The sequence below is a fragment of the Venturia canescens genome, chromosome 5 (genome assembly GCF_019457755.1).
Source record: "Venturia canescens isolate UGA chromosome 5, ASM1945775v1, whole genome shotgun sequence".
NCBI lineage: Eukaryota > Metazoa > Arthropoda > Insecta > Hymenoptera > Ichneumonidae > Venturia > Venturia canescens.
In genome coordinates, this window is record NC_057425.1 from 14,327,752 (window position 1) to 14,341,815 (window position 14,064).

General features: G+C 36.5%; 2 protein-coding genes across 3 annotated transcripts; one reads left to right on the forward strand and one right to left on the reverse strand.

Moving 5' to 3' along the window:
* Positions 1–144: 144 nt before the first annotated feature.
* On the forward strand, positions 145–5,725 carry Oseg5 (intraflagellar transport protein Oseg5). Its single transcript, XM_043419784.1, has 15 exons — positions 145–471; positions 585–760; positions 1,914–2,024; positions 2,118–2,296; positions 2,359–2,448; positions 2,681–2,818; positions 3,040–3,413; positions 3,523–3,686; positions 3,783–3,980; positions 4,144–4,294; positions 4,520–4,691; positions 4,794–4,916; positions 5,042–5,181; positions 5,291–5,429; positions 5,526–5,725. Exons 1-15 carry the CDS (start codon positions 377–379, stop codon positions 5,643–5,645), a joined length of 2,370 nt encoding a protein of 789 aa, XP_043275719.1. The 5' UTR covers positions 145–376; the 3' UTR covers positions 5,646–5,725.
* On the reverse strand, positions 3,478–12,735 carry LOC122411176 (bcl-2-related ovarian killer protein-like). Of its 2 annotated transcripts, none has more exons than XM_043419783.1 (4): positions 10,918–12,735; positions 9,862–10,332; positions 6,280–6,729; positions 3,478–5,901 (listed from the first exon to the last, which is right to left on the reverse strand). In XM_043419783.1, the coding sequence occupies exons 2-4, from the start codon at positions 10,114–10,116 to the stop codon at positions 5,767–5,769; spliced, it is 840 nt and encodes a 279-aa protein (XP_043275718.1). In that variant the 5' UTR covers positions 10,117–10,332; positions 10,918–12,735; the 3' UTR covers positions 3,478–5,766. The 2 variants fall into 2 exon arrangements, with proteins under 2 accessions (XP_043275718.1, XP_043275716.1); XM_043419781.1 differs by having other exon boundaries at positions 10,833–12,735.
* Between the last annotated feature and the right edge of the window lie 1,329 nt (positions 12,736–14,064).

Sequence of the window (14,064 nt, forward strand, 5' to 3'; positions counted from 1 at the left end):
AAAAGGATTTAATCCATGTTTTTCAGGATTTGCCGAAAACATTTTTATTTTGAAATTCGTCGTTGAATTATATTTTCACTGCAATTTCAGTTGTTTATAATTCGAACTCGAAAATGAAATTTTATCAAGTTCGAACCCTGCAAAGTGTGTTTTCACATTTCTCATCGGAATTTCATTAGTTCCTCGGCAGTACTGGAATTTGTAGATGGAAGTTGTGTATTAGAAAGCTGTGTTACGATTTAGTCGTTTCCATGGTGACCGAACGACACATGTATGGACATCAGTTTGACCGGAGTTTTTCTCGAGGGTGAACATTGATATATAATCCCCTTTTTTCAGAGTTTCCACGAGAAAATTCATTAATGAAACAATTGAAATGAAATTCAAAATATCTTTGAAAAATAGCAACGGCCACAATCGTTTAGTGTCGTGTGTAGCATGGAATTCTGCGGAAGAGATTTACTCGTGTGGGTGAGTGGTGACGGGTTTTCCTCCAGAAGTGTGAACAAAATAAAAAACAAAAGACCCGCGACGATCGATTACGATTATTCACATTTTGATTTTTTTCTCGTTATTCTATTCAGGGAAGATCATCGACTGCTTTGTTGGCAATTAGAAGGCGGAGTAGCTCGAGCAAGTACAGTCGTAGAATTTCCAGTAAATTTCTATCCGACGGATATGCAGTGGCATCCACGACCTGGTCTCGTTAATTCAGTCAAAAAACAATCCCTCGATATTTTGCTTATTACAACAGCCGATGGTAGAAATTCTTTCAAACTACTCAATAAAGTTTCACTTTTTTCTTAACCGGTTGATCGATAAACACTTCTTTTCAGTTTTCGTGGCAAAACTGCTACGAGCCAATAAGTTACCGAAATAGACGAAAATTTGTTTCTGGATATTTTCGCGGTTGCTGATTCCATTCCCAATATTAATTATCACTAAGCTATTCTTGAGAGGGGTGAAAATGAGAGTTGAAAGTGAAAGTTTCAGATTTTTCAATAGCATGTTTTTATGTCATATCACATAAAAATTGCAAGTTTTTTAGCAAACTAAACTCTTTTATCGAAATAAAACAAAACTCGCTATCCTCAAGGGAGCAAGAAATAAAAATATGTGCTATTTTTCATAAAACCTCTACGTTTTTTATAACACTAGACTAATTTTTTGGAAAAATTATAAATTCGTCACCCTTGAATTAAAAAATTTCACTCTGAAATTTAAAATTGGCTAAATGGGTGTTTCCTCAATGGGTAGGTTTTATGCTATGTTTTTTAGAGACTCTACGTTTTTAGAATCCTGGACGCCTTTATTCACAGAATAAAATCAATTCCCTGTCCTCTTCCAGTCAGTTAATATAATGTATAAATTCGAAAAACTTAATCAATTGTCGATCGATTTGCAAAAATCTGCAATTTTCTCCCTGAACCCTTTTTTTGACACCACTGGGAGAGTAGTGAATTTTGTTTTATTTCGATAAGAGTATAGTGTCTGAAAAAACTTGAAATTTTCATGTCATATAGCATAAAAAGTTGCAAGTGAAAAATCTGAAAAGGTCACCCCCCAATCGGTCGTTATTCACCCCTTGGCTGGTAGCGATTTCGTTTATATTGATAAAAGAGTCTGGAGACCTAAAAATATACATTTTTTATGTAATATAGGATAAAAACTTTCCATTGAAAAAAAAATCTAACAATTTTACCCTCAACCCTCGATTTTCACCCCTTTCAAGGGTAGCAAGGTAAAAATGAATTTCAGAAATGGAATCAGCGACTAGAGAAATCGTTGCATACTAATTTGAGTCGCAATAATTAACTATGAAATAGAACGAAAATTGTTCATTTTTTCTTCACACCCAAACTATTCAATACTTCAATGATTGAGTTACGGAATCCTCTATTTTTGGTTGACAGGTAAATTCCACCTGGTTAATAAAACTGGAAGAGTAGAAAAAAGCGTCGAAGCTCATAAAGGAGCAACTTTGGTTGGAAAATGGGCTTACGACGGTTCAGCTTTACTGACAGGTACTAAATCAATGATAATAAAGTTCTCGGCTATAAAAATGAATGAAAAATGTTGAAAAGCCTGAATTACAACGACCCAAATTGATTCCCCAGCTGGAGAGGATGGTTCAGCAAAAATATGGTCCCGAAGTGGGATGCTCCGTTCGACCGTCGTGCGAGGAACGTTATCAATTTTAACGGCTGCTTGGAGTCCTGATTGCTCCAGCGTTTTATATTCTCAGGGCTCACATTTGCTCATCAAGTCATTGAATTCAAACTCGAAGCCTTCGAAGGTAAAAAACCTGATAAAAGCAAGGATAATCGAAACGTGACTAAAGTTAATTCAATTCTTCAGTGGTACGCTCACGAAGGTTTAGTGCTCGTTGTGTCCTGGAATCAAAATCATGGCCTTATCATTTCCGGGGGCGAAGATTGTCGTTACAAGGTAGTCTGCATTCTCAAACACCTTCAAAAGTTGCAAATCTTCTGAACGAAATTAGAGAAAAAATGTCACAATAACAGACATTTTTTTTTTCCATTCTTTTTCTACTCAACGAAATAGCACATTACGTTCAACGATTCGTGAACTTGATATAATTTTCAAATTCAAGGATGATCGCACGGTCATCCGTATTTCAGCCGAACAAAGGTAATGTAACGCAGCATAATTTTTACAGATATGGGATTCGACAGGAAATCCAATGTATAATAGCAGCCCAGGTGATTATCCGCTGACCTCGGCCAGCTGGTGTCCGTCGGGAAGTTATTTTGCTGTTGGATCATTCAATACGATAAAATTATGTGATAAAACTGGGGTAGGTAACGAATGGAATCATAAAAAAAAAAACGAAGTATATTCGTGAAATGATATTTGAAATTCGTAAAACCAATATTCCATTATTTTGCTTTAGATAAAAATGTATTTTGTTTAGGATTTAGATTCCATTGAAAAAAAAAAAAAAAAACTATTTATATGCTCAAGACGACTTTTTTATGGTTGCAAATATTTTTATTTGATAAAAATGGATTCTTGCAGTGGTCCCATTCCTTGGAGAAGGTCACAACCGGAAGTATTTACAGTATGGCTTGGTCGAGTGACAGTACCCAAGTAGCGATGGCATGTGGCAGTGGTCTAGTATTGACAGCTCACGTGATCGATCGGACACTCGAGTGGGACGATTGGGAGGCAACATTGATCAGGCGAAAAACAATCCAAGTACGAGAAATCGGTAATGAGGGTTACGAGACCCTTGAAATAACTGACAGAGTAGTCTTGTTCGAATTTGGTTTCGATCATTTGGTTGTCATAACACCAAATCAATGTCACGTTTATTCGGTGACTAATTGGAATACTCCTGCCATATTTGACCTGAAGAGTGGTTCGATATCCGCTGTTGTACTTTCGGAAAAGTAAGCCCAATACAAAATCAATCGAGTGTAATAGAAGGATAATTAATAAATGAAACAAAAGATGTCACAATAAAAAAACTGTTTAATAGTGATAAAAATTACTTCACAGGCACTTTCTTATTGTCGAGATGAACGCCTTAACGCTATACAATTATCAAGGTCGTTTGCTGGGAGTTCCTAGGTGGAAAACCATGACACAAGAACCCCTTAATGCCGCTTGCATTTCTCTGTGCTCAGATACTTTGACAGTAAGAGATCAGAGCAACGACAAATGTGAGCAGAATTTTTCGACACTCGATTGGCTTTTCGCTCAGCAGATTGGAAATTATTCTAATTGTTCTCGATGGGAACGAATCAAATGAATTTCAGTAATTCACGTCCTTGAGGTATCAACGAACAAGCCGATAAACCAAGTTCAATCTCACTCTCATCTCACGAGCGTGACACGTTTGGCACTGAATTATATTGGCGGAGTAAATGATCGTCAGTTGGCCATAATCGATGCTAACAGAGATTTGTTCCTCGTTTCCGTTCGAACTTCCGGTTTCGGAAGAGTTTGTAAAATCGGTAAAAAGCCTTTTTTCACACTTTGTTTTTTAAAATTATCATCACGTTTTTCTGTTTTTTTTCTTGAAAACGATATTTTTCGCATGAAAAACATTTTCTTAAACTATTTTTCGTTCCTTACTTGATAATTTGATGAATAATTTGTTCTCTTTCACTTTCACAGCTGCAATGGCACAAAACGTGGCTTGGGCTACCGATGCCAATGTTTTGGCTGCCATGCTCGATTCTAATTTGTCCGTTTGGCTCTGCCCTAATTGCGTTCATTACAGCGATAGAAAAGTTATACGCAAAACACGAATCGATAAAGAAAATAGGTTTGCGTTACAGTTTTTACCGTTACGAATATTAAGTTCGTAAAAAACGTTCGGATGGGCCAACTTACACTGAACATTGACGATTTTGGAAACTAATTACAGTCTGATTCCATTTTTTATTGATTAAACACAAGTTTTTTTCAATGTTCATCAACATATCACTTACGTTATGTAAACCAATGAAAATGATAAAGATAATTAATGAAAATATCAATAAAATTTTAGTGAATTTGGCAAACAACCGAACATCGTGAGTGTTCGGAATGGAATGGTCACTGTGCGTCGCGGAGACGGTGCCCTCGTTGTTAATTCTTTCTATACTTTTTTCACAACTTTACACAAACACGTAATGAGTAACAAATGGCAGGATGCTCTTTCCCTCTGCCGCATTGCCCAGGTAAGAAGTTTGAAACACGAAAAAAAAATGCCAATATCACAGCTTGAAAAATAATAATGTGAGTAAGTAAATTTCAATGAATTCTCATTTCTATCGATTCAGAATGAAATACTTTGGACCTGTATGGCGGTTTTAGCAACGGACGGTAAAGAATTGGATGCTGCCGAAGAAGCCTACGCTGCTATTGAGAGATATGACAAAGTTGACTATATACAGTATATAAAGGTACAATTTCCAAGAGATTTTTAACGAGAGAGATAAAAATATTTTATTCCGATGAAAATATTAATGTAATCTTCACTCTAAGGCATTGGAAAATTCGAAAAATCATTGGAATTTTATCATTGTAGAAAATTCCGAACAAAACTGAGAAATTGGCAGAAATGGCTTTGCTAGCTGGTGACTTATTGGCAGGTGAAGGAATACTGTTGCAGAATGGTCTCGTTTCTGAAGCCATACGGATCAACATGAAGGTGTACAAATGGAACAGGTATTTCTTCGAAATCCTCTTGTTCGTTAGAGTGTTCAATGACGTCTCTCGTTCAATTCCGTACAAACTGTTGTAAATAATTTATTATTGCTGTTGCAATGTTTTAAAGGGCTTTGGAGTTAGCTATAAGGCATAAAAAACTAGTTGACGAAGTTTTGGAGGAGAGAAAAAATTATTTAGTGATATTGGAGAAAGAGGAAAGCAATCAGAGCTTCCTCACTATGATCGCAAGCCGAGCTAAACCTCTCGTAAGTTTTTCGTTCGTTGTTTTTTTTTTTTTTTTTCATTAAAGTAAATGACAAGAGTTATTTTTTCATTAAAATTGTTGTTGTTTTTTCATCAAGCCAAATATTATCAAGGAAACGAAAATGACGGAACACGAGGAGAAATCGGAAATGGAAATTGATAAAATTATCGTCTCATCGACCCCGGAGCTTCCGGCAACGCCAAACTCCGTGTCCTAGTACAAAGATGATGTACCGAACGAAAAATAATTTACGATAACAAAAAATATACATGCCGATGGGTATTTTTGCAAATATACTACAACAGTGAATTAACTTAATATTCAGAAGTATTTATAAATTAAAATACAAGAGATCTAATCGTGATCGATAATAAAATGACGACAATTGTTGTGAGGATGAGATAGACCACGAGTCTGTGTTCCTGCCAAGGCGAAGTTTTTTCTGCTGGACGATAACGAGTTACGAGAGAACTCTGTGGAATTAAATCATACATAGATTCATTTTAAAAGTTTTTCTTTAGTGACGTAGAGAGAAAATTAAATTCATTTTCCAAAGTTCGTTATTCCACACTGTAATAAAAATGTCTTCCATTCGAAATCCTATTAATTTGAAAGTATTCAGAAAATTTGAACATGGATTTAATTTTTTGAATGGAAAAAGAGAAAAAAATGATGTCGAACTTCGCTATTCGCATTGAGGAAAAAAAATTTCATCGTTATTACAAAAGAAAAAAGGAAAAAATATACAAAGTGTTCCAAACGAAATGAAGCAAAAGTATGAAACGAGCGTCGACAATAATGAAGAATATAGAAGAGAAAAAATTTGAATTTGAGGTAGAAAAATCACTGACCCATCCTCCATTGGCTTGGATCCACGAGGCGAGATCTTCCTCAAGAACTTCTGTCATAGCGCGTTGAACAGCTGGAATGAATTCTGGTTTTCCCTGACGAACACAGTCGACTGCGATTCCGCCAGCAACTGCATAAAGGGCGATTATTTTGCTCCATGTCATTTCGCCTGATCGCAACATTTCTCGGGAAATATCAGTCAGTGCTTCGGCCGCGGATTGTTCCGAAGTGAATGTACTCGAGCCAATTTGACGGCCTATCCGAGTGAAGAGATTCGGATGCATTTTCTCTAGCTCCGAACCGACTGTTGTCAATTCTGGGTAAACTTCACCGACCACCGAACCTCCTGGCAATAACATCGCACTTCTCATCCTTTTGAGACCAAGCTTCCGCTGGAATATTCCTGATCTCTTCAGCCGATTTCTTATGTATTGAGCACACAGAGAGGAGCCCTGCAAAAATCATATATTTTACGTCTCGTTCAGTTTGAAACTTGCGAATCGGCATCCTTTCATTCAATGCGCTTACTGCTGAAGGCGTTAGAGAGGCTTTACTTAAGGTCGACCTATGGCAAACTTCATTGATAGATACAAACGTGATATTTTTTTATGATTTTTAAGAGGATCGATCAGTCGGTAACCTCACTTGGAATTTTCGAAATCGAAATTCTTTGACACAGTTTGATCGATTAAAAAAAGGCTCTGTCAGCCTACGTAGAACGATGGCAAAAATCGACTGGCAGAGTCTTTTTTTTAATCGGTCAAACTGTGTCAAAGAATTTCGATTTCGAAATTTGCAACTGTCTCTCTCGCACTCATGGTTGCGATATACCGATTGATCCATCCTCTTAAGGTGATGGAGCAGTCGCTATCTCGCCACCGTGAGTGCGAGAGAGATAGCTGCAATTTTCGAAATTGAATATGTTCGACACGGTTTGATCAATAAAAAAAAGCCCCTGTCAGCGTATTTTTGCCATCTTTCCGCGTCCGCTGACAGAGCTCTTAAGGTAATTGTTATTATGTATAGCATGCTAGTCAAATGAGTGCTAAATTTTCGAAACGCTTTTAGACCAAGTTCAACGTACCGATTAAACTTATTGTTAGTAGATATGTATTCAAGCATATTTTATTAACGTGAAAAAATATTTAAAATGATAGTTTTGCAAAACTATTAACTGATAGATGAAAATTTCCATGTTGACACATTTTTACAGGTATTTTTCAAAGAATCATCTGTATTTTTTAACCGATTTTATTGCACCAAGTCTCTTTTTGTTCCTCAACTGATCCTCTACGAAATCACCATGTAGATTTTCCTTTAAACTCATTCCTTCAAAAATTATGTATGAAAAAGTTTTTTCACTTAATGAACAATTAGCTGCAACAGTGAAACGATCGAGTTAAAAAAACAACTACACGGTGGATTCATAGATCACCAGTTGACGAACAAAATGAGACTCGTTGCAATAAAATCGATCAAAAAATGCAGATAATTCTTTAAAAAATACCAGTAAAAATGTGTCAGCGTGGAAATTTGCGTTTATCACTTGTTGATGGTTTTGCAAAACTAGCGTTTTTAATATTTTTACTTCTTAATGAGATATGCTGTAATACAAATCCACTAAAAATACATGTAATCGGCACGTTAAACTTGGTTTATAAGCGTTTTGAAAATTTAGCACTCATTTGACTAGCATGCAGTACAGGAGTTACCTTAAAGTGCACAGGAAAACGCCTGCAAAACTTTTGGGCACATCATTGACTAGTTATATTAATAAATAATCGATAAAATTCAGAAATTTAACACACAGCTTACGGAGACTGCGCTCCAACTAAGATTTGAGCCAAGAATAAATAATTTTCCTGGTTAGATATGTTTTTTAAAAAAATTCTCAAATGTTAAAAAATGATAAGGATCATTTTTGAATAAAAAAAGAAGCTGGCCGAACAATTGAAATAAAAATTTTCGATTTAGTCAATTACGTGATGCCTTGTCGTCTTTTTATGCTGCTACCGCTCTGGCTGCGTTAGAAGTGGCAACGATGCATAACTTCGAATAACACGGAACGGATTCGAATATGTGAACTATCAAACTGTTTTCATTGAATAGTGGAATTGAGGGTTCTTATCAGAGAAACATGCAGAATGCTAGGAAAAATAAATTTGTTTGAAGAAAATATTTTTGGTCAAGCCGAACACTGTGTCGATCCATGGTCAAACATAACCTCGTCGCACAAAGCGATGGTAAATGGTAACCAAAGAAAACAGCGTTGCCATATGTATTAGGAGTATGGCTGATTGGACGATCTCAGTCAAATCAGAATGAAACTAAAGACTTCATAATAAATTATGTTCCATAAATCATCACGACACACACTTGAAAAAACATGGATTTTCGTAATACTCATGAAATAATATATAAATCCATCATCTATAGGTATAATTTAAAGTTTCAAAATAATAGGGTGTCTCTTGACCAGCTGCTGCGATAGGTCAACCTTAAAAGTCCATACCACCAAAGCTGCTTATAAACTAAAATTTCCTATAAAGAAGTTCATCAAAGTTCTTTTCTACCATTGATAGTTTAGTTGGATCAATACATGGAAAGAGTGTTGTTCCAACAAAGGTCTAAACAACTTCAAAACCCCATAATTTATGGTTTTTTATGGAAAATGTCAGCCTCTCCTGACAAAATTTCATTAATGCTGACTAATCGAAGCAGTTAATACCAAAAAAAATTCTTGCATCGATTTTCGGAAGTCACACTTCGAAATGTTTACCATAACAAGATTCCATAGAGAACGTTTTTGTGGTAAATTTTATGCTGTACAGAATTGGTCTCAGTCTTGTCTATATTTGCAACCGTTACACGGCAGTTTGTGTTTAAGGCAGTTGAGGCTGTACAGTCATTTTTTTTACCCAAAATTTATGACCTGTACCTTTCAAAAGTTAGGCCAGTTTACAGTTTGGCAATGTTGCATATACTTTGAAGAAGAGTTGGGAAAAAAGCGAAAAACTGATGAAAGCTCAATCAAAAACACGGACGGTGACGATCCTAGTTTTAAAAAACTGCACAAGAAACAGATTATTATTAATATAATCTCAGCAAATCTCCTAATAAATTTGAAAAAAATTGACATTATTCAGCAAGCCTTGCTCATGTTGCCCGAAAAATTTCACATTTTTATAGTCTTGACTTCCATAAGGTTACATGTTACTTGGCCCAAATTGTTATTGATTTTTCTCAGCAACGACGCTCCTAAACTGTTTGAAAATTTAGCTGATTTTTTTTTTACACATCACTTCATAAGAAGGGAATCGGTTTAAAAGCGATGACATAATTTACTTTCTAATTTACTTTCTCAGAGAAAAAGTTTCGTCATATTACGAGATTTGAGATATTCGAATCGAAATTGAATAAAGAATTTTCAATTGTTACAATTGAATATCGATACTTGAATAAAATAGTTAAAAAATGTTCGAACAAAGGACGTTATTTTTTATAAAAATTAAAACAAATGGCGAAAATTTGATCAAATCTTTATCCGCGATGATTAGGAAAAGCAGAAAATGTGAAAAATCAACCTGAGAAACAGTGAGTTCAACGGAAGCCGAAACGCTTCTCCATCCGATGGTGTGTGAAATTTTTCTCGAAACAACATCACTGACATTGCTGAGTCGTCTTCTGGCATTGCCAACGACGTGAAATGGCGAATCCGGTCCAACGAGAAGAGGAATAGCAAGGCTATTTCTTCGAAAAGGTTGAGCCGAATGAAGAGATTTTTGTTGGTCATCGGGAACTTTCAAATTGGTGTTCGTGCCAGCCATTTGTGTTGTCATTCCTCAAAATTAGTGGCAGCTCCCATCCGCGTAGAATCCCAGTTGCATTGTTTTCACTTCGGTCTTTATAGCGCATAAATTATCACACAAACTTCTCTTCATTTTTTCAAACACACTCTACTCCAGCATTCCAGAATCTCTGGCCCCGTTATTTATCTCCCGTGTGCACACGTTCGAGGTGCAAAGAAAATTGCGAAAAACTCGTTCATCGCGTATCTTGAAAAAAAATAAGAAAAACCGTTCAATTTGTAATTACACATTGACACGTGATTCCGCGTGCGCTAGTCGCTCCGAAAAACTCGTTTGGACAACGGCTCTCGCGAGGTCTCTGATTATCGTGCTCCGAGGAGGAAGCAAAGCAATGATTAAAAAAAAACGATAAAGTTTCGGTGAAAAAGCAAAGCCGACGTGAGAAAAAAAACGTCCTCGAGTAACTCATCATACTCTTCGTCATTGCTTTTAAAGAGAGTAACAAAATATGTAATGAACGATGAAAAAATATTGCTACAAGTGTGCCGAGAGTTCGAAGAATGAAACAATGCCTTTGTGCAGATTTTTTTTGCAGATGTACGTCATGAACGATCATAAATGAGTGTGTAGACGTCCGTGCGGTTGAAGATGACTTTACAGAGCCATAATATCGTCTCAATAGGACTCATTCGATTTTTACAATGATCGCGAAACGTTAAATCAATGACGTAGCAAAGTATACTCACGACACTTAAATATAATTACTCAGAGGATCTATTATCGAAAGAATTCCGTATATGGCACGTGCTCTTTTTTATATGATTTTTTTACCTTTCTCAGTTGGCAGAATGAAAAATAGCGAGAGTAACTCTTTTGTAAAGTGCTTCGGGCGATACCAGAGAGAATTACACTCGAGTCGTGTATCATTATCATTCATCGTACATCGCGTCAAGACCCCTATTACGCCTGCGGCCTTTTTTTGGCGGCTCTCCTCAAAATGGGCCTTGTAAATATTCAGCAAGGGAAGCCTCAAGGTGTTATGCGCGACCTTAAACCCGCGCGCGGTTATTCAACACTCTCGCGTACATTAAAATTTCACTTTTTCTAACAAACCTAAAGTGAGCAAGTTTTTTGTTGCAGAGCTTAGAAAAAATGTCGACTTTCACTCGTGTTATTGATTTCTGCAAATTTCCAAACTACGTATAAAGGAAATCTCTTTTCTTCTGTTTTCGCAAAGGAATACACCAAAATTTGAGTTTTACCGGCTCGTCGAAAGCAAAAGTTTCGTGTCGTTTCTACTCGCTTCTAAATTATATTTCTCATTGCAATTGTACCCTATCCCCGAGTATATGAAAAAAAAATAAAATAAAAAAATCAACTCATCAATTCAAATGTGCTCTCTAACAAAGCCCGTGAAAAAAATACAGTTTCAACAAATAACTCAAAATTCTATCTATCATGAAATGCAGAAGCGTTTAAATATCGTTTAGCCTTGACAATTATCAGTACGAGCAGTCCCCAAGCAGAATAAATAATAAAATATTTTATCAATTGCAATTTATCAATACCGACGTTGCGGACACAGATGTAACGTTCAACTAAAGTGTTTCACGCGTTGTGTCATCGTGTCGATTCGTCGAAAACACAAATAGATCACTTTCGGTTTGTGCTTCATTTTTATTACTTTTTTTATCAATGCGTTTGTACGGCTATACATCAAGTTGCGAGCAACGCTCGCGTACTGTCACTCATCCTCGTACACGTGCGCGCAGCGATTGTGTGAATATCAGTGCGAAAAAAGCACGTTAAGTATTCATTACCGCATCTGTCCTAAGCTTTTTTTTGCATTACGGGATTGCGGAAAAATTCGAGGCCAAAAGATAAATTACAAGCAACCGGACCAACACTGGAGTAAACAACTTTTATGGTTTTCTTTCTCTTAAGAATTTTCTTTATAAATTATAGAATGACTTGTGCAAATGAAACTCGGGGAATAAATAAACAATTTTTTATGGCGGATGTTATTGAAGAGTCGAGTGAAGAATTTCTTTGAATAATTCAAGAAAAAAGGCAGATTTATGGTATAGAAAACTCCAATATCCGGATAACTACAAAGGAGCATTGATTTTTTAAAATTTTTCGCTCCAAATAGATTCGATATATATCAATGAATCGTAATTCGAATTACTTCTCGTTTAGAGAAACTGTGACGAACAATTTCAACGAAGCAGAGAATCGGTAATGGAAAAAAAAACGGAATTTACACGTCGAGATTTTTCTTGAAAATCTCTCCTGTCAACGTAATTCATTCTCGTTTGTCAGATCAAGAAGATCCTACGATTCGAGCATTGATATCTCTAAGTCGCGACCTCGCTCTAAAACGTGATTCTTTAGACGGATTAACGAGCCCGGGGATCTCCTTGCGTGACCACTTTAACAACAAATGTACGTTGGCTCATGGAGCGTGCCAAATCGCTTCATACGTGGATTCTTATGTTTTGGTGGCGCGTTGAAAAATATTGGCAAATGGTGAACACGAAAGATGCGGCATCGAGGCATTAAAGAGCACGTGCAGCGCTCCGTCGGTTTTAAATTTCATGGCTATTTAGGGCTCGAAGACATTGGATGCTGAAGTCACGAGCTAGTTTGCATTATTTTTTTTTCTTCTCACGCGAGAGACCCACTTTAATATTGTGTGTTTCTTTTTCAGCACGCCCTCGTTGCGTTCGCAAATTTCACAAGTCTGACATCGAACGCCAGGTGAAGAATGAGTGAATCAAGAAAATCGGCGGTGCAGCATTTTTGAAAAAATTCACCTTTTTTAAATGAAACATGAATGACTGAACTGGCAGGGTGGATAAATTGAAATTAACACTCGCAGTATTTATTTTGATCAATTCTTTCTGAGCGAGAACAATTGACTTGAATAAATCCTGACTTTCCAGGTTTTCACGAATAAAACAACGAGTACACAATCGCGACGGTCATTTCGCTGCCTCAAAGACAGGAGAAATCGCACCCGTTCGTACGAAAGTTTAGTGCTCAACTGAAGAGGACAGAAGTCATTGCGGTAATGAAAAAAAGATTGCGCGCTTACGTTGCCGAAGGAGCGAGAGAGACGAGAAAAGAGAGAGAGAGAGAGATTATGTGAGAAGTTTGTATTTGCCCCGCTATCGAAGTCGTCAGGTGTAATGAGGTTCATAAGAGAGCTCGAGGCTCGAGTGTCTCTGGTAAGTGGTCTCTTTACGACCTCTACTTTTGTCCTCTTCATCGCTTTATTAACGATTCAGCAGCAAAGTGCATATCAGTTCTGTTAAACGTCTTCGCTCATGACCAACAATATCGATCTATGTATAAAATTTTTCATCCATCGTCCCAAAATCATTCTTCAACATTTTTTCTCAATTCTCGTGATTTCGAATAATTTATATTAAATTGTGAGTTTCAATTATACTCATTACACAGGCTCACAAAAAAAAATGTCTGTGCCATTGATACAATTATAATATTCTTGTGCATTTTTGCCCTCTGAACACGTACCCGTAGCTCGTTTTGGTCCTACACGTCAGGATTTTTTTTCAATCCCAAAAAACACTTTTAAATCCACTAAAACTTCCCATACATTACTTTGTCGATCAAATTATTTTACCCTTGCAGTCCAGACTTTCTTATACAGAAACGAAATTTTCGTCACATTCTGTATTAAGGGGTTTTCGGGGTCGCTGATTACGGATTCGATGTCAGATATTCAAAATTTTCAAAACTCGAAATAGCGGATGACTTTTTTAAAAGTCGATCCATTATTTCCGTTTGTTCCGTCCGCCATATTAGATCTGTCATTATGAATTTGAAAAATCTGACATCCGGTTCGTCATTAGCGACTCTAAAACACAGCCGAGTAAAAGTTTCAGGCCTAATGGATTGGTTTTTGAAAAAATCGTCGACCATATTGGATCCGTTATTTAGAATTTTGAAAAT